The 19,539-nt window shown below is 43.5% G+C and overlaps 1 protein-coding gene across 2 annotated transcripts in view; it reads left to right on the forward strand.

Annotated features, from left to right (window-relative positions):
• The window catches only part of LOC137375323 (chloride channel protein 2-like), a 495,095-nt gene that overhangs the window by 422,730 nt on the left and 52,826 nt on the right, over window positions 1-19,539 (forward strand). The window contains exons 18-19 of one of the 2 annotated variants that reach the window (XM_068042304.1): window positions 6,131-6,201; window positions 7,969-8,022. In XM_068042304.1, the coding sequence (XP_067898405.1) occupies window positions 6,131-6,201; window positions 7,969-8,022 (125 nt within the window). The remainder of the gene's footprint in view (window positions 1-6,130; window positions 6,202-7,968; window positions 8,023-19,539) is intronic. The other variant, XM_068042305.1, reaches the window with a different exon arrangement.

Below are 19,539 nucleotides of genomic sequence, written 5' to 3' on the forward strand. Positions count from 1 at the left end.
AATTTTATGATACATTTCAGATAATACGTTAATTCTGCAGGCAGACCTCTCCATTTTTTGTTATCCTCTCATTCACTAAAATCCAATCACAAATTTCAATAGACTGATACTTCTCTTCTACATTGGAAAACCTATCCAGTTCCCTTTTTAAACAATTTACAGTCCGAACATTCTCTGCTCTGTATGAAAAATTATTTAACTAGTAGTTAATAATCTTGTAAAAGAAGACCCTAAACTCTGACCTCAGTGGCTTCTTAAAGCTAATCCTCTTCTCCTACAATCCAGATTCAGTTCGAATAATTAATTCCATTCAACTTTATCTCCTCCCTTATTTTTAAAAACCTGAATCCCTTCTCATTTCACTCATTGTTTTACTGAATAGTGTAATCGTCGATCCTTTCCTATGTCTGAGTAGGCGTGCTGCAAATTCAGGACTGCCATATATACTACTTGCATTTCATAGTGTCAGTCACTCTTAAGCAGATTGAGCATTTTTTAAGTTCAAGTCTTCAGAAGAAGGAATTTTCCTCCACACAAGATCAGGTGGCAGGTTGTTCAACCTTTCCCGTCTAAGTGCGAAGACCAAAGTACGGAAAGTCCTCATCAGGGAACTCCTCTTTGCTGACGATGCTGCATTAACATCTCACACTGAAGAGTATCTGCAGAGACTCATCGACAGGATTGCTGCTGCCTACAACGAATTTGGCCTAACCATCAGCTTCAAGAAAACGAACATCATGGGACAGGACGTCAGAAATGCTCCATCCATCAATATCGGCCACCACGCTCTAGAAGTGGTTCAAGAGTTCACCTACCTAGGCTCAACTATCACCAGTAACCTGTCTCTCAATGCAGAAATCAACAAGCGCATGGGAAAGGCTTCCTCTGCTATGTCCAGACTGGCCAAGAGAGTCTGGGAAAATGGCGCACTTACACGGAACACAAAAGTCCGAGTGTATCAAGCCTGTGTCCTCAGTACCTTGCTCTACGGCAGCGAGGCCTGGACAACGTATGTCAGCCAAGAGCGACGTCTCAATTCACTCCATCTGCTCTGCCTCCGGAGAATCCTTGGCATCAGGTGACAGGACCATATCTCCAACACAGAAGTCCTCGAGGCAGCCAACATCCCCAGCATATATACCCTACTGAGCCAGCAGCGCTTGAGATGGCTTGGCCATGTGAGCCGCATGGAAGATGGCAGGATCCCCAAGGACACATTGTACAGCAAGCTCGTCACTGGTATCAGACCCATCGGCCGTCCATGTCTCCGCTTTAAAGACATCTGCAAACGCGACATGAAGTCCTGTGACATTGATCACAAGTCGTGGGAGTCAGTTGCCAGCGATCGCCAGAGCTGGCGGGCAGCCATAAAGGCGGGGCTAAAGTGTGGCGAGTCAAAGAGACTTAGCAGTTGGCCGGAACAAAGACAGAAGCGCAAGGGGAGAGCCAACTGTGTAACAGCCCCGACAACCAATTTTATCTGCAGCATCTGTGGAAGAGTCTGTCGCTCTAGAGTTGGCCTTTATAGCCACTCCAGATGCTGCTTCACAAACCACTGACCACCTCCAGGCGCTTACCCATTGTCTCTCGAGACAAGGAGGCCGAAAAAGAAGAAGTAGGCGTGCTGCAAATTCAGGACTGCCATATATACTACTTGCATTTCATAGTGTCAGTCACCTCTTAAGCAGATTGAGCATTTTTCTTTTATGGGAGTTGGCTTATGCTGCCATGTAGTGATAGCATCCCCTTGAAATCGGGATCAAATATTTGTGCCTTTTACATCAAGCCATCAAATGGATCAAAAAGCTACTAGATGAGGCAAGGCTTGATATAAATTGTTAAGCTGCTTCAGTGTACAATAAGGTGAACGTACAGAGCAACAGTTATCAAATTCACTTAAAACTTATTTTTGTGTAATGATATAAAACTAAGAAAAATGCTACGCTGCATCAGCATCCTGCTTGACTTCAGCTATTTCCTAATTCTTCCATTCTGTACTGCATCATTCTCGCAGCTCTTTGCTGCATGGTTGCATCAGTAAAAGGTCTCTGTGCTTATCCTTTAACAAATCCTAGCTACTGTTCACTGCTTTCCAGTGCCCACAGCAAGTTGAAGCTTCGTTCCTGATACCTCCCCTATATGCGGTTTGGCCAGAAGAGCTGCTAGACAAGCCTTCTACAATGTATTCTTCTTTTGAAATTAACTTCATGTGAAGCACAAGAAGAAGGAATATTTCATTTCCTGCCCTGTTCCGATTGTTAGTTGCTCCTTTTCTTCCCATCATTCTAGGTTATGATGTCAAATGCTAACTTTAATGCGCATTCAGCAGCTTGTGGCCTTCCTTTTTAAGCCTGTGCAAATCCACTTCTTATTTAAAAATTCAACACTTAAACAGAATTCTTTATCCTAAATTCTTTCTGTGGAACACTGCTCAAATAATCCTGAAATGTGACGAGGATATTGATTTAATTCCAGATAGGAAGACGTCCTTTGTGTGTGACGTATAATGAAATTATCAATATGTTTCTTACAATTGTGGTTATGACAGCACCACAGACAGCACAGAGAAAATCTTCCCGCACTAATTGCCTTTTTTCCTTCCATAATATGTGCATTTGGAAGAGTACTGACCAAAACTGAATACGTTGTATGTTTTCTCTCATGAAGTTAATACCTAATCCTTGAGCCTGTGCTCATAGCTCCTAATAATATGGTTAAAATCTGTTTTGCTTTATCTCACACCACAAAGATAATCCTTGCACCATTTTTTAAAGCTCTTTTCTCATGTCTTTAAGGCTTTGCATTATTAGCTATCAAACCAGGCAGCCAATCTATTCCTTTGCCTGGTAGGTGACACGATTAGACTGCTTTTGCAAATACAGATCTGTAATCATTTCAAACTCTTTCTCTTGAATAACCTCCATCAAAGTTCAGCCATGCATCTTGTAACCACAGTTAATTTGATTTGTATCTGCATGCACTACGTTCATTTATCTGCTTTAAACAGCATTAGCTCAACAGCTGAGGCTCTCCAGATCCCTTTGAATATCATGCATTTTGACATCCCACACCATTTTATTGCAACAATGAACTTTAAAATTGTGCTTTTGGTCCATCATAATATCTAGATCATGCATTCTGCAATCCCTTTTGAAAGGCGCATTAATAAATGTCAATCAAAAAACAATTTTCTCTCTCGTAATTTTAGGATATGTTTTCCAATTTGTGAATATTTACCACACTCATACCATTTCAGGATAGCATCTGCCTAAGAATAACACAGAGAAGCTAAGCATTTATGGCTGCAGAAATTCTGACAAAGGTTGTCCATCCGAGACATTGGCCGGAATTTTTCATTGGGCGGGAGGCCCCATCCACTGGCCAAAATGTCAGTGGTGAGCCCACAAAGGGTGGCACAGTGGCGCAGTGGTTAGCACCGCAGCCTCACAGCTCCAGGGACTCGGGTTCGATTCCGGGTACTGCCTGTGTGGAGTTTGCAAGTTCTCCCTGTGTCTGCGTGGGTTTTCTCCGGGTGCTCCGGTTTCCTCCCACAAGCCAAAAGACTTGCAGGTTGATAGGTAAATTGGCCATTATAAATTGTCACTAGTATAGGTAGGTGGTAGGGAAATATGGGATTAGTGTAGGATTAGTATAAATGGGTGGTTGATGTTCGGCACAGACTCGGTGGGCCGAAGGGCCTGTTTCAGTGCTGTATCTCTAATCTAATCTAATCTAATCCACCGTGCCTGGGGAGCCAGACCAGGAATCTTTGCTCCCCAGGCCTTTAATTGGTCTTGGGCGGGACTTCCTGCCAAATGGAGCTGTCTGCCCATCAGCAGCCCAGCAACTCTTAGTCCCAGCAGCGCCATTGAGAGCGGTGGACACTTAGGGACTATACCCAACCATCGGAAGAAAATGAAGGACGGCCCCAGAAAAAAAGTTACGTTTTTAGGGCCTCGCTGGAGACTATCAGTTGGGCCCCAACAAAGCTAGGGACGGCGGGGGGAGTGTTGTGCGTTGAGAGCAGTTGGGGCTTCGGGGGCAACTCTCCATGGGGCACAGAGTGCCCGATCAGGAGGGCCGCCCCCCCCCCCCCCCCAGCCTGCAAGAAAGCCACCTGGTTTCATCTGGCTGGCTTTTTGAGGCCTCAGCCGCCCACCAGCCAAATGTAAAATACCCGTGGCGGCGGGCAGAGGCTCTTAAGTTCCAGTTAATTGGCCGTTTAAGGGCCTTGATTGGCCTGGGGCAGGCAGGCCTTTTAAAAATTCATATTCACAACATCAACCACAGTAGCCTCATCAATTCTTTCCATTCTTTATCGAAGAATTCGATCTAGTTAATCAAACATGAATTGCCTTTAACAAATCTGTGCTGACTTTCATTTATTAGCCCACACTTTTCCAAATGCCAATTAATTTTGTCCCAGATATTAGTTTTAGTTTTTAGTTTTAGTTTTAGAGATACAGCACTGAAACAGGCCCACCGAGTCTGTGCCGACCATCAACCACCCATTTATACTAATGCTACACTAATCCCATATTCTTACCACATCCCCACCTGTCCCTATATTTCCCTACCACCTACCTACACTAAGGGCAATTGCTAATGGCCAATTTACCTATCAACCTGCAAGTCTTTGGCATGTGGGAGGAAACCAGAGCTCCCGGAGGAAACCCACGCAGACACAGGGAGAACTTGCAAACTCCACACAGGCAGTACCCAGAATTGAACCCGGGTCACTGGAGCTGTGAGGCTGCGATGCTAACCACTGCGCCACTGTGCCGCCCATATTGTCCTTAAAAGTTTCCCTGCCGCTAATGTTCGGCTGGCTGGCCTGTAGTTGCTAGGTTTATCTCATTCTCCTTCTTTGCACATTTGCAATCTTCTGGCATCACCCTATAACCGAGGAGGTTTGTAAGATTGTGGTCAGAGGCTCCACAATTTCCACCTCTACTTCCCTCTGTAACCTAGGATGAATACCATCCAGACCAAGTGGCTTTTCTACTCTGAACGCTGCAAGCCTTTTTAGTAGCTCCTCTTTAACTACTTCCATCTGATCCAAAATGCTATAGCTGCCTCGTTTACTGTAACATTGACAGCCTCCTCTTGTCTATTGAAGACAGATGCAAAGTACTCATTGAGCTTTGCTCAAAGCCATCCTAATGGCCTGAACAAAACAAGACCTCACTGAAATAAAAGTCTGTTATAAATGTTCAGATTATGCCATTGCAATATCATTTGCCGTTCTGTTCCCCTGACTGGTTAGACTCACTGGTTTGGAGGTAGACAACTCAAGCAAATTTACATTAATACATTTCAGTAGTTACTGGGAGTTTGAATGAACATGAAACCTGTGAAATTTTGGAAAGAGCTAAAATGGCTTTTGCTGTGAAAATCTTCTATTTCCACAACCTTTTTGAAAAGTTTATTGTGAAAAAGAAATAATATTTGGTCATATTGACATCTAGGACTTTGCAAACCAGAGATCCATCTTGAAAAAGAATAAACTAGATGTCTTTACGAGATTAGCAAATCTAGGGTTGGGTAAGAGATGCTGCTGGGAACACTGATCCACACCTTTAATCATTTTGTTGGAAATTACTCTGCTGAACTCGCTTCCAGTTGCCATCACTCATTGTGTATTCCTCAGATAGTTGCTTTAATAGACTATTTAAAAGAAGACTCTCAGTTTTAATTCCATTCAGAGTATATTTCTTTGACATAGGGCTTGATTTTATCTGCAGCAGTGAATTTATGTTTGGTTGTAGCGTCTATGCACAGGTCATTAATGACCGATGTTTCAACTGTAAAATGCAAGACTAAACTAGATTCCTGTTTTGTTCTAACATAACCTTTAATTCAATAATGATAGATGGTTTCCACTCTAGGGATATACTTACACTGCATTTAGTGTCAGTGTGAAACAATTTCTTTAATCCACTGTTAAGCATGCAAGGGGGAATTTTAACCCCAACCCCTGCCTGGTGGATATGGGTGGGCCAGTTAAAATGAAGGGATCGATTTACCAATTGGCTTCCCATGCCAATCTGGACAACTGTAATTCTAAAAGATGAGCTCATTCCAGTTTTCACAATGGAATTTTTATTAAATGTGAATTTCTTCTCTTCAGGTCCCCTGGATCAAACAGGAATTGCACTGAAAAGCCTGTTCTGTGTGAACCCAATGGATGAACCAGGAGAGGTAGGTGTCTGCATCATCTATCGCTGCATATTCAATCCTGCTAATTTTTCTTGCCATTCAAAACACATATACCTCTGTGAGATTCTGGATAATATCTCTATGGGTGTCCAGGAGTAGGCTTCATCTGTCAATCCTTTTTGTAAAGGCTGTATTTTTCCCACCAGCAATGAAAACGATTTCCAGCATAAAATGAGCTTTGAACCTCATCTCTGATGTAAGTTTTGCTGCAAATTTACAAGTGCTTTCCATCCAATTTAGCAGGATATTGATGATACATGTCGGGGATTTTGTAGTCGCTTTGTCAGTTCATGATGAAGCCCTTTAACTAGTTCATAATTTGAATATATGCTAGAATATAATAAATGTTAATTGTAGTTTATAGATTAACATCAACATATCTCATCCAACTCTAAGTCAGCAGAAAATGAAGTATCCATAATTAATTCTCAACAAAACTGCAGCAAAATGTTATTGCACCTTCTCCAGTTCACACAACATAATAGACGTCAACTGGTAACAAAGATGACAACCACATTTAGCTACTAGTTAGCTTCTCTTTGTTATGCTGGAAATATGAATGAAATTGTAGATACTTAATAAATGTAATATTGCAACTGTGAACCTCTTTGCATTATAGCATATACAAACTCTTCAAAATCAATTTAGTAAGTTTGCAGTTGCATTTAAAATATGCTAACATGTCAGGCAACATGCTGCATTCTTTGAATCATGGTTCTGTAATGGGTGTGGAGTTGAATAGCCGTCTTACTGGTATTGAGGGCTAAATCAGATAGCTGACTAATACTGTATAATATTTTGTGAAGCTTTTGGGAATAATGAACAGCGCTGTTCTCCTCATATTGAGAATTAATGATATACATTGTTCAAAAGGAGATGGAAAAGAAGTAATCTAGATGGATTTCATTTTTTCCATTCTTTGCATCAGTTTTGCAAAACCAGAGGTAGCTCTTCAGTATGAGAAAAAGATGGGATAAAAATTAATCTGAGCCCAAAAAACAGGGGCAAACATACGAATTTCCACTCCAATAACTCTACTTTGAAGACGTATTTCATGAAGTGAGCAATCATTTTTTATCCACAAATAAAGCAATGCAAGTTACTGGAGTAAGAAGGCTGCAATTAAAAGATTGAGATATTAAGATCACAGTTTTAAAAATTTCCAATGTATAATGTGTGACTTTCATTTCATTTGATTTCACTTTAAATTCTTCCCATGAAAAATTAGGGTAAGCAAAGTGCTGAACATGCTGTGAATTAATGTGATTCCTTGATAAAAAAAAATCCTGCTGCTTTTCATTCTGTGACAGCAGTTATTGAACGACAAATCAAAAGCTCCCTTTACTCCTCCTCATGTGATGTACTGTGTTTTTATTATGTAATATATCTCCTCTGCTGCTATATTTGTATCATATCTGTCATTTTACATAAATTGTAGCAGAAAAGCTAAAAGATCCTGTTGTGGCATGCTGTCTTATTGTGACATAACCTCCAGTGATGTGAGACATTCAACAAAGTGCATCACTACTAAATGCTGTTCTTTGGGGGGCACAGAGAACAAACTGTATCCTTACAAAAAGATTAAATTATGATTGGTAGGTTAGGGGGAAATAAACCTCTGGAAACATCAACTGTTAAAAAGAAAACATCTGTTGACTGAAAATATTACAGCTAATTTAAAGCAGATGTAAGGCCTGAATGGTGCTACATGAGATGTATAACCTACATTATCCTATCTTTCTATCAAAGAATCAGGCAATTTCAGAGTACAGAAAGTCGAAACGTGTACGAATATCTATAGTGGTAAGTGAGGAAATGACATGCGGTCAAACCATTATCATCAATACATAACCGCATTGTCCAATCAAAATTAATCCAGATTCCTTTAATTTTGCTCAGAGCATCATGCAAAATCATTTAAATGTCATCCTTTGAGCTCAAAAGGGAGATAGAGACAGAGCAGTACAGTTAAGTAGCAACATTGGAGCCTGCTCTGGATATTTGATTTCTGATGTGACTTGAGGCAGTTTGGAGTTAATGGTACACAATGCAGAACCTGTTTCACCTGTGGAACATTCTGTAAATAGTCTTATGACTGTAATTCTTCAGCAATATTCTCACAAAGTTCTATGCACTCGTCAATTTATATATCATGTAGTTATTTGTTCTCTTTTTAAATTGACTTCATGCGTAAAAGCTAGTGTTTGGAAAAGTAAGGAAAATGTCACACTTTCCTAAATCTAGCAGAAAAAGCTACGAATACTGAAAAACACCCCACAATGTCTGAAAATGTCAGTTACTCACAATCTCCAAATGCAACAATGATTGTAGTCCATTACTGCAATGTTTGAGTAGATTGTCAGATTGCAAATCTACATCAGCCCCAGCTGTAATGGTACGTTATGTATTTCAATAACAGTCAAGGTCACCTAATTGGATAGAATACCTACTACAAAAAGATTCTCTTTAGAGCTCAAGGGATAACCATTTCAATAAATACTTACACACATGCAAATCATTTTAATACTGAAAGAAACATTTGCTATAGTTCTGCAACAACACTTTGTCGAGAGGAGAGATGCTATTCAGCACTGTAAGACCTTCAAAAAGAATTATCTATGGCTGAATTCCAGATGTGGCAGCATCAGCACTGGAGATAGCTGCTGTCATCATTAGTGCTGACTGTTGAAATGCTGATGCTTCGATCTAAAATAACCAAACAACCAATTAATGTATGAGCAAATGTAGTTGATTCTAAAAATATGACCTGTTTTGACCAAGGCTGATTTGTCAATTTTCCTGATCTGCGCTAGTTGTACTTGATTGTTTCTAAATCATATATTCACATAGTTACTAATGCGTTTTGATTCTATTTGACTTTGATGCATTTGATGGAAGAAATTATGCAGAATTTCTGAATTATTATATGCATATTGACAGTCCTCTTTTTCTTATTTGCACTGCTTTCAGTCCCCATTCACCACATCCTGATACAACGATATTTGTCCTGTGGCATAGAAACAGAATTGTCTGGACCACAGACTCGCCCATGACCACTTCCAATGCTGTTCTTTGATTGGCCACTAAGTTTGCTTCAGGAGGATGAGAGTTATCCATTTTATCTTGCTAGTTTCCCTCATTTATGATGAAATATTCCACTGTTGCACAATGCTCCAATTAACAACCCTACCAACAGCTGGGAGTGGTTGAAAATCCATCAGGGCTTGGTTTCTCGACCGCATTGATTGGGAGTTTGAATATGTTAATCGCTGTTGTGTTTATGTTTTTGGATTCTAGCCCTCCCCTACTCTGTGGGCTTTATATATAGGGGCAATGCATACCAAGGCAATATTGAATCTGTACTAAATGTTGGCGGTGCCAAAGTTGGAAACTGCATGTAATTTTGAACACCCTGTTGTAGAAAGGCATTTGGAGAGATGTGAAAACTGCAATGTAGATTTGCTAAGGTGATATCAGGAATGAAAAAATGTATCTCACACTCCTGGGAAGGAAACAATGCTTTTATGAAGTTTGGGTCCCTGGTAAGGCTACAACATTTAAGCCATTAAATGTGACTTCCCACCAGGAGCATGGGATCCCTGTGTAGCTGCGATTGACAAACTGTGAGAAAACTGGGGCTTGTTCATTGGAGCACAGGAAGTTAAGTTGGTGGGGGTGGGGGGGGGGGGGGGGGGGGGTGGGGGTGCTGAGGAAGAGTCTAATAGAAGGGTTAAAAATTTTAGAAGAATGCAGGAGTATAAAAGGTGAAAGATGATTACCAGTAATCAATAAATTGGGAATAAGACATTAACTAAATGTTAGTACGAGAATCAAGAAGGGGGCAATTAGGTGTTGTTTTAATGCAAAAAGTCTAACAGAATACAGGATGGTTCAAAATGCAGTTATTGAAGTCCAAATCAGGTGACATGCAAGAGAGAATTAGATAAATATTTGAGGAATGGAAGCTATTTGTTGTGAAGCTAGTGCCAGCTCTGACATGATGGGCTATGGTCTCCTGCTGTGACCAAATATCTATTATTTTACAATGTGTCCAGACAACAGTTGTCACACCTGGGTGAACATTTCAAAGGTTTGTTTTCAGCTTGTCATATGGATCTTATTTTGCATTTAACAACAAACAAAAACAACTGGTTACTGACTCTGTGCCTGTTTGGGAGTGGGGGGAAATTGGGCCCACCTGATGCCACTTAAGGTAGCCAGCACTTAAACGTCTTAAAGTAGAGGTGCACCATGGCTGCAGACCGGGAGGGATGCCTGTGAAGGGAGAAATGGATGCAAGACCCATAGACCAGGGTCCCGGGGTTCTCCAATACTGCTTTGGAGACCCTGGATAATAATCAAGCATGTAAACAAACACTAGGGGCTTGCACTAGGCAGATTCTTAATTAATCCAGTTAACTATTGTTCAAATCTAAAATACGTTATTGAATTAAAATTTTGGTTTTCTGGATTTGGTCTTGGTCTTCATATTTTGTCATCAGTTTAGGGCAAGATCCATGATGCTGGACTGAAAGAAAGTAATCGAACAGTGGTAGTGAGGAGAGTGTTGATGAGGATTGTGGGCTATTGGTATCCTGGAGGATAGGAAGGATAGTTTAGATAAAACACTTTTGGATAAGCTGCGACCTGAGAGCTCATGAAACTATGGACACTGGTGGTTGATGCTGCTTCTAATCTTCCTCCTGTTGCTGCTACTCCTCCACTTCTCATTGCCCAGGTGATTGTAAGGGCTGGGCCCTCAGTAGAGCAGAGTTATGCAGCACATGATCACAAATCTGGAAACTCATTTAAGGGCATACTGCAGAGCTTCTCCTGAATGGTCCAGGCAGTTGAAGTGCTGCTCAGACATTGATCTGTCCAGTGATCTTTTTGGTAGTAACATTGCTGTCATTGTAGGCATGCTCTGTGCATGCCTGGGTTCCTGACAGGAGACAAGTCCAGAGAGTCCAACTGGTTAGTGCCAAGTAGCCCAGCCTCTGACTTGACAGCCTGGTTTAAATAAAGGCAGCACAGGCGACTGATACAGGATGAATGAATCTTGATGCTGCCAAGAATCCGGGCATAGACCTGCATAATGTGCAGCCTGCAGTCGCAAACAAACTGCACATTTGGGGAATGGTATCCCTTTCTATTGATATAAATGTTAGGCTGGTGTTGGGGAGCAAGGAGGACAGACATATGGCACCTTGGACCTCGGGGAAGCCTGCAGCGTGGCCAAATACCAGACTTTTCTCGTCCTGCTTCACACTGCTTCCATGGGGAACATGATGCTTATATTCCTCCTGATGTACTTAGCCTCGGTCACCTTCCTGATATAGTGGTGTGCAGCAAACTGGAATGTGTCGCTGATGTCACTTACTGAAGCTTGTGATGACCCTATAGCGTAAAGTTATGGGCCATGGTGACCTTGGCAGCCACAGGCAGTGCTGTTCATGCCCTAGTTTGGGGTTCCAGTTGTGGCTGCAGCAGGTGGCACAGCTCTGTGATTGCCTCCTTGGTAAAATGCAGGCAACTCACAGATTGCTGCTCGGTGAAGTTGCAGTATAAGAAGTGCTCCTTGAAGACTCGCTATGGGTATGGTCTTCTGCACAGTGCCCTTCTCCTACCTCTTCTCCCAGCTGCTCCTTCTCTCTCCTGCCTTCTTCACCGCCTTATCCACCAGGCCCAAAGGCAGACCTACAAGACTACTCATGACTACTTTGGACTGTTTCCAAAGTAGTCCAGCTTCAGCACCAAGTTGTTCCTAGATATTAGAACTCACTTGTGAAACACAGAATAGTCCAAAAAAAGGTCCTAAGAGGACAAACCTGCAACTAATCTATATGGAGTAGATGGGCCCTTTATATTGCACACCAACGGGGTTCTTGCTGGCTGTTAAACTTGCGCAGCAACTCGTGGTTTTATCACATGACAAGTCAGTCGCTGGGGCAGACCAATTTCACAAAAGAGTCCTAGAACCAGCTTGGAAACCTTATTTAAATATAATGAGTTTCTTGAATTGTCTTGCCCAACACTCGGGATACCAACAGAGCAGTCCAATCTAATATGGCAGGGTTATGGGACAGGCAGGGGTGTGCATTCACCATATTGGACCTTCAGGCACCTTTTTTATGCCTGAAAAATGGGCACAAAACGATTTAATTTCTAGGTCTGTATAATTACAATCTGTTGTTTCTTAGCTGTAAAGAATTGCAATTGTAATACTTGTTTTCAGTTGTAAAGCTGAACTGGTGTTAATCTAACAATGTCAACACCTTTGGGAAATAATACAAACCAGAAGATGGGTAGGATTTTCTATATGACCTTACTGGAATTTGATAAGCATGTTATTTCTTTGCTTGTTTTGAATGAAGCTGACCTTCCTCACTTACACTCAAATAGCCCCAGCCTCTTTAAAATAGTGGTTTTAGCTCTGCTGTTTGACAGGAATAGTCCTGAAGCAGAGGATTCTAACGGGCTGGTTGAAGACAGATGTATTCAAAGTCTCCAGAGTTAGGTTTAATTACTGGGATATTCAGGTCCTGAAGTGATGTTGGGTTTCACTCCTTCACGAAAATATTTGACAATATGCTGTTGCTCTCTGGCATCAGTTGAAAGGCAGGATCAAATCAGAAGTGAAGAAGACCAGATTTATGCTGACAGCTAGGATGAAACTACCCTTCGGCACAGTACTTCCTAGGGAAAATAGGTAAATCAGTAGTGGATTATGTCATAATACAGATTAAAGCTAAATATTGGTATAAATTGATGTTGTCGCCAATACATCCCACAATATGATGTCATTATAACTAACTCTTATTGAAACTGAAAAGTATAGTATACATCAAGATTGAAAGAACACATATGCTAGAACTTCCTGTTGCAGTGGTGTCAATCAGATGCAATTGGATCACAGTCCCTTATAGGAATTCCTCTGAAATCAATGGAATGATGGCTATGTAAATGGTTTGCAGTGTATAAAAGGTGACCGATCCAATATCATCCCGCCAAATGTGAAAGTTTCTCCCAGTTAGATTAGTTACAACACTGTTTCAGTTTTGTTTGCTGGTCTGGGACTGAACCCTAATGTTTAAGAGATCAAGAGCCAAAAATTTCCCAGACCTTCAGGTGCACTCCCACCATAACACCAACAGAAGTGCAGTGCCCATTGTATTATGAGCTCACAAAATTAGGATGAAAGCTGGGTCATGCTGCCGTGAAAAGTAATGAAACAAAATTATACTGCGAGAAATTAAGCTCATTGGAGCTAAAGGCCTGCTCGGGTCTACAAATGAGACCCGATCCGAGCCCGACAGAACCCCATCCGACCCCCAGCCCGAGCCCGACCCGGCCCGAGTCCTCCCATTTTATTCCCGCGTCCGACCCAACCATCAGTTAACTTACCTTCCATTTTTCACTTTGTTCCTTACCTGCACAAGCTTCAAATAACTAACAAAACCACCTGTAAAGTCCAAAAAGTAAAGTAACATTAGAGTCACTTAACTGAGATTGAGAGAGACTGTGTCCGATCTGGCCCGACCTGACTTGAGCCCAAATGCCTGACCTGACCCAGCCCGAACCCAACACATGTCATTGGGTCCTGTCAGGTTCAGGTTGGATAGCAGGCCTTTAATTGGAGCCCATTTTCTGGGCATGGCGAGTGCCCTTAGAATTCCTAAATGTCTGCAGCATCACGGAGAAAGTCCAGAGCCAGAGAGCGAGGGAGCGTCCGGAGCCGGAAAATGAGGGAATGAGTGTCGGGAGCCAGGAGACAAAGAGGGAAATAAAAGCAAAATACTGCGGATGCTGGAAATCTGAAACAAAAACAAGAAATGCTGGATTCACTCAGCAGGTCTGGCAGCATCTGTGGAAAGAGAAGCAGAGTTAACGTTTCGGGTCAGTGACCCTTCTTCGGAACTGACAAATAAACAAGTGAGGTGGGGGTTGGGCAAGAGATAACAAAGGAGATATACTGAATATTGAACAGCAGCAAGTGCAAACCTGAAGAAAAACAACCTGAAAAAAACAGTGGGTAAGCAAACTGAACAAACTAAGATGAAATGAAATAAATGCAAAAAAAGATTGTAAAAAATGTAAAAAGGAATGTAAAAAAAAAGGAAGAAAAAATAACTAAAAATGACTAAAAATGAAAGCATGACAGCCCCCCACTTTACTTTCATTTTTAGTCATTTTTAGTTATTTTTTCTTCCTTTTTTTTTTACATTCCTTTTTACATTTTTACAATCTTTTTTTGCATTTATTTCATTTCATCTTAGTTTGTTCAGTTTGCTTACCCACTGTTTTTTTCAGGTTGTTTTTCTTCAGGTTTGCACTTGCTGCTGTTCAATATTCAGTATATCTCCTTTGTTATCTCTTGCCCAACCCCCACCTCACTTGTTTATTTGTCAGTTCCGAAGAAGGGTCACTGACCCGAAACGTTAACTCTGCTTCTCTTTCCACAGATGCTGCCAGACCGACAAAGAGGGAAAGTTGGGAGCTGAAGAGAGCGAGTGTGAGTGTCGGGAGCCGGGAGGGAGTCGGGAGCTGTGAGAGAGAGATAGTTGAGAGAGAGAGAGACGAGGGAGTCAGGAGACAGAGAGGGAATGTTGGGAGCTGGAGAGAGAGAGTGCGAGTGTCGGGAACTGGGAGAGAGAGAGAGAGAGGGAGTCGGGAAAGAGACGAGGGAGTCGGGAGATACAGAGGGAATGTTGGGAGTTGGAGAGAGAGAGTGTGAGTGTCGGGAGCTGGGAGTGAGTCAGGAGCTGGAGAGAGAGAGAGTCAGGTCCCAGAGAGGGAGAGATCCGGGAGCCGGGAGAGAGAGAAAGAGGGAGTCTGGAGGACGGGAGAGAGAGTCGGAAGCTGGAAGAGAGAGATAGAATCGGAGGCTGGGAGAGAGAGAGACAGAGAGAGTCGGGAGCTGAACAGAGAATGCAAGTGAGTGCCGGGTGCTGGGAGGGAGTCGGGAGCTGGAGAGCGAGAGAGAGAGTCAGGAGCTGGAGAGCGAGAGAGAGTCAGGAGCTGGAGAGCGAGAGAGAGAGTCAGGAGCTGGAGAGAGAGAGAGAGAGTCAGGAGCTGGAGAGAGAGAGAGAGAGTCGGGAGCTCGAGAGGGAGAGAGAAACAAGAGCTGGAGAGCGAGAGAGAGAGAGAGAAACAGGAGCTGGAGAGAGAGAGAGAGAGAGTCAGGAGCTGGAGAGAGAGAGAGTCAGGAGCTGGAGAGAGAGAGAGTCAGGAGCTGGAGAGAGAGAGAGTCAGGAGCTGGAGAGAGAGAGAGAGAGAGTCAGGAGCTGGAGAGAGAGAGAGTCAGGAGCTGGAGAGAGAGAGAGTCAGGAGCTGGAGAGCGAGAGAGAGAGAGTCAGGAGCTGGAGAGCGAGAGAGAGAGAGTCAGGAGCTGGAGAGCGAGAGAGAGAGAGTCAGGAGCTGGAGAGCGAGAGAGAGAGAGTCAGGAGCTGGAGAGTGAGAGAGAGAGAGTCAAGAGCTGGAGAGTGAGAGAGAGTCAAGAGCTGGAGAGTGAGAGAGAGAGAGTCAAGAGCTGGAGAGTGAGAGAGAGAGAGTCAAGAGCTGGAGAGTGAGAGAGAGAGAGTCAAGAGCTGGAGAGTGAGAGAGAGAGAGTCAAGAGCTGGAGAGTGAGAGAGAGTCAAGAGCTGGAGAGTGAGAGAGAGTCAGGAGCTGGAGAGTGAGAGAGAGAGAGTCAGGAGCTGGAGAGTGAGAGAGAGAGAGTCGGGAGCTGGAGAGCGAGAGAGAGAGAGAGTCGGGAGCTGACAGAGAGAGAGAATCGGATGCTGGGACAGAGAAGGAGAGTCGAGAGACAGAGAGAGATGTGTCAGAACCTGAACTATTAAAGCCATGTGATGTGGAAGCAGTAGTAAGGGGTTACAGGTAATGCCCTTTGCAAACGGCCAGGAACAAGGCAATAATGTAATTTTGCATATTACAAGGCTGGGAACAGAAAAGATGTCTCTCCAGGATTCTCCCAAAGTATTGCAAACAGATGCAAGGGAAATCCAATCCCAATCTGACAATGTCTTCTGGGACACTACTGCTCACAGGTGGCTGTCCAGCTTCTGATGCACTCCTCTGTGGCACTTCAGCTAGGTGAGGCATCTCCCTCATTCTTGGTTTGCCTGTTTGGAAACTTTCCTTCTCCAGGGGGCCTGCAGTAGCAAACATGGAGAAGACCTTGTCTCTGGGGGGACAGTGGGTGATAAATGGTTTTTTAGCCCCTGTGAGGCATATGGGTTCTCCTTCTGCACTTTGTCCCCAGTGGGTTCTGAATCTGTTCTGTTGGGTTTCATTAGCTTTGGATTTAGAACCTGACCCTTTGATTCTTAAGTAGGCACATCCACACTGACCCCACTTTTATTTTTCTTGTGACTTTCGCAAGTGTTGTTTTCCTTAGGGCATTTTACCTTCCTGTTTCCCTTTACTGCAAGGGGTGGGTTTTTCCCCATTCTGTCCCATGTCTTCTGGGACTCTGCTGCTCACAGGTGGTTGTCCAGCTTCCACTGCACTCCCTGTGGCACTTCACCTAGGTAAGATATCTCTCTCACTCTTGGCTTGCCTGTTTGGGAACTTTCCTTGTCCCTATTTAAATCTTTAAAGAAGGTTTCTGCTAACCATATTTCTGGTGCACTCCCTTCAACCTCTGCTGCTTTTATCTCTGCTCCTTTAAATTCCACTGGCTCCATCTTGACCTCTTTAAATTCTACTGGCTCTCCTTTAGCTTCTTTAATCTGTACTGGGCCTGTTGCCCGCTATGGGATTTTTGGGATGTCCTCAGCCCTATGCAGCTCTGCAGAATTTTGCTTCTTCTCCCTTGTTTCCTCAGTGTCCGTGGACTGCTCTAGACCCTCTGAGTACAATACTGTGCTTCCTGCCAAGTCATTGCCCAGCTGAAGGAGCCTTGAGGCAGTGCTGCAGTGCATCTTATAGATGGTAAATGCGGCTGCCACTGTGCATCAGTGATGGAGGGAGTGAATGTTTAAACTGGTGGATGGGGTGCGAATCAGGTGGGCTGCTTTGTCCTGGATGGTGTTGAGAAGTAGGGATGTTCGCTGATGATTGCACAATGTTCAGCACCATTCCCAACTCCTCAGATACTAAAGCAGCCTGTGTCCATATGCTGCAAGACCTGGACAACATCCAGGCTTGGGCTGAGAAGTGGCAAGTAACATTCGTGCCACACAAGTCCCAGGCAATGACCATCTCAAACAAGAGAGAATCTAACCATCTCCCCTTGATGTTCAGTGGCATTACCTTCACTGAATCCCCCACTATCAACATCCTGGGGATCAGCATTGACAAGAAACTGAACTAGACTAGCCAATTAAATACCATGGCTACAAGAGCAGGTCAGAGGCTGGGAATACTGCGGCGAGTAATTCACCTCCTCTCTCCCAATGTCTGTCCACCATCGACAAGGCACACGCCAGGAGTGTGATGGAAAACTCTCCACTTGCCTGGATGGGTGCAGCTCCAACAACACTCAAGAAGCTCGACACGACATTTCTGTGGGTCTGGAGTTGTATGTAGGCCAGACCAGGTAAGGACGGCAGATTTTCTTCCCTAAAGGGCATTCGTGAACCAGATGGGTTTTTACAACAATCGACAATGGTTTCAAGATCACCATTAGATTCCAGATTTATTAATTGAATTCAATTTCACCATCTGCCATGCTGGGATTCAAACCCTTGCCCCCAGAGCATTAGCCTGGGCTCTGAATTATTAGACCAGTGACATTACCACTACGTTACTGCCTCCCCGAGTTCAGGTTGTAAAAGTCTGTTGTTTCAGGAATAACCTGTGGGATCCTACTCGGAAGGTAAATTTTGAAAATTGCAGGCCTATTGGCTGGTTGTCTCGTATTCATTGGGCTCTTGGAGTCTCTGGACGGTTCACTTTAGCTGGAAGACAGTGCTGATGTCTTAGGTCAATTCTCACCAGTAGAAAAATTGTTTTTGCAAAAGCACTTTCTTGTGTCTGCTGTAACTAGCTTCCAACTTGTCTCAGCAGGGTTCAACTGTATTGGCTGGAAATGATCTCACTCACTTTCTCTTAGCCTTGCTGCAATTCAAAGTGGCTTTTTTGTTGTTGTTCTGAGAGATGAGGACAGACCAGACTGATGTTGTCTCTCGTCCTGTCCTGAAAAGACTATCTCTTTGTTACTCAAGATGATTACCTTTTAAGGTGAATTTTTACAAGGGTTGGTTTTGCCCATGTGACCTCAGGTTTTAGTCTAGCTGGGCTGTATAATGGCCTTGATTATGGCCCTATTGTGAGAAGATGAGGGTGGCTCACACTCCATTGTAATGGAGGTCATTTGGAGAAGAGAAGTCGACGAAAAATCTTGTCTTATTGTGTTTGAGTATAGCTCTCAGCACTCCATGAACTGCTTTGCCTGTGCTGGGATGAGGGAGCAGTACCACAGGACATGCGCGATGCCAATATCATCACCCTCTATAAGAACAAGGGTGACTGTGGTGACTGCAACAACTACCGTGGAATCTCCCTGCTTAGCATAGTGGGGAAAGTCTTCGCTTGAGTCATTTTAAACAGACTCCAGAAGCTAGCTGAGCGTGCCCACCCTGAGGCACAGTGTGGCTTTCGAGCAGAGAGATCCACCATTGACATGCTGTTCTCCCTTCGCCAGCTACAGGAGAAATGCCACGAACAACAGATGCCCCTCTACGTTGCTTTCATAGATCTCACCAAAGCCTTTGACCTCATCAGGCAGACGTGGTCTCTTCAGCCTACTAGCAAAGATCGGATGTCCACCAAAGCTACTAAGTATCATCACCTCATTCCATGACAATATGAAAGGCACAATTCAGCATAGCGGTGCCTCATCAGACCCATTTCTTGTCCCGAGTGGCATGAAACAGGGCTGTGTTCTCGCACCTACACTGTTAGGGATCTTCTTCTCACTGCTGCTCTCACATGCATTCAAGTCTTCAGAAGAAGGAATTTGCCTCCACACAAGATCAGATGGCAGGTTGTTCAACCTTGCCTGTCTTAGAACGAAGACCAAAGTACAGAAAGTCCTCATCAGGGAACTCCGCTTTGCTGATGATGCTGCATTAACATCCCACACAGAAGAGTGATTGCAGAGATTCATTGACAGGATTGCGGCTGCCTGCAACGAATTTGGCCTAACCATCAGCCTCAAGAAAACGAACATCATAGGACAGGACGTCAGAAATGCTCCATCCATCAATATCGCCCACCACGCTCTGGAAGTGGTTCAAGAGTTCACCTACCTAGGCTCAACTATCACCAGTAACCTGTCCCTCACTGCAGAAATCAACAAGCGCATGGGAAAGGCTT

The sequence above is a fragment of the Heterodontus francisci genome, chromosome 11 (assembly GCF_036365525.1).
Source record: "Heterodontus francisci isolate sHetFra1 chromosome 11, sHetFra1.hap1, whole genome shotgun sequence".
NCBI lineage: Eukaryota > Metazoa > Chordata > Chondrichthyes > Heterodontiformes > Heterodontidae > Heterodontus > Heterodontus francisci.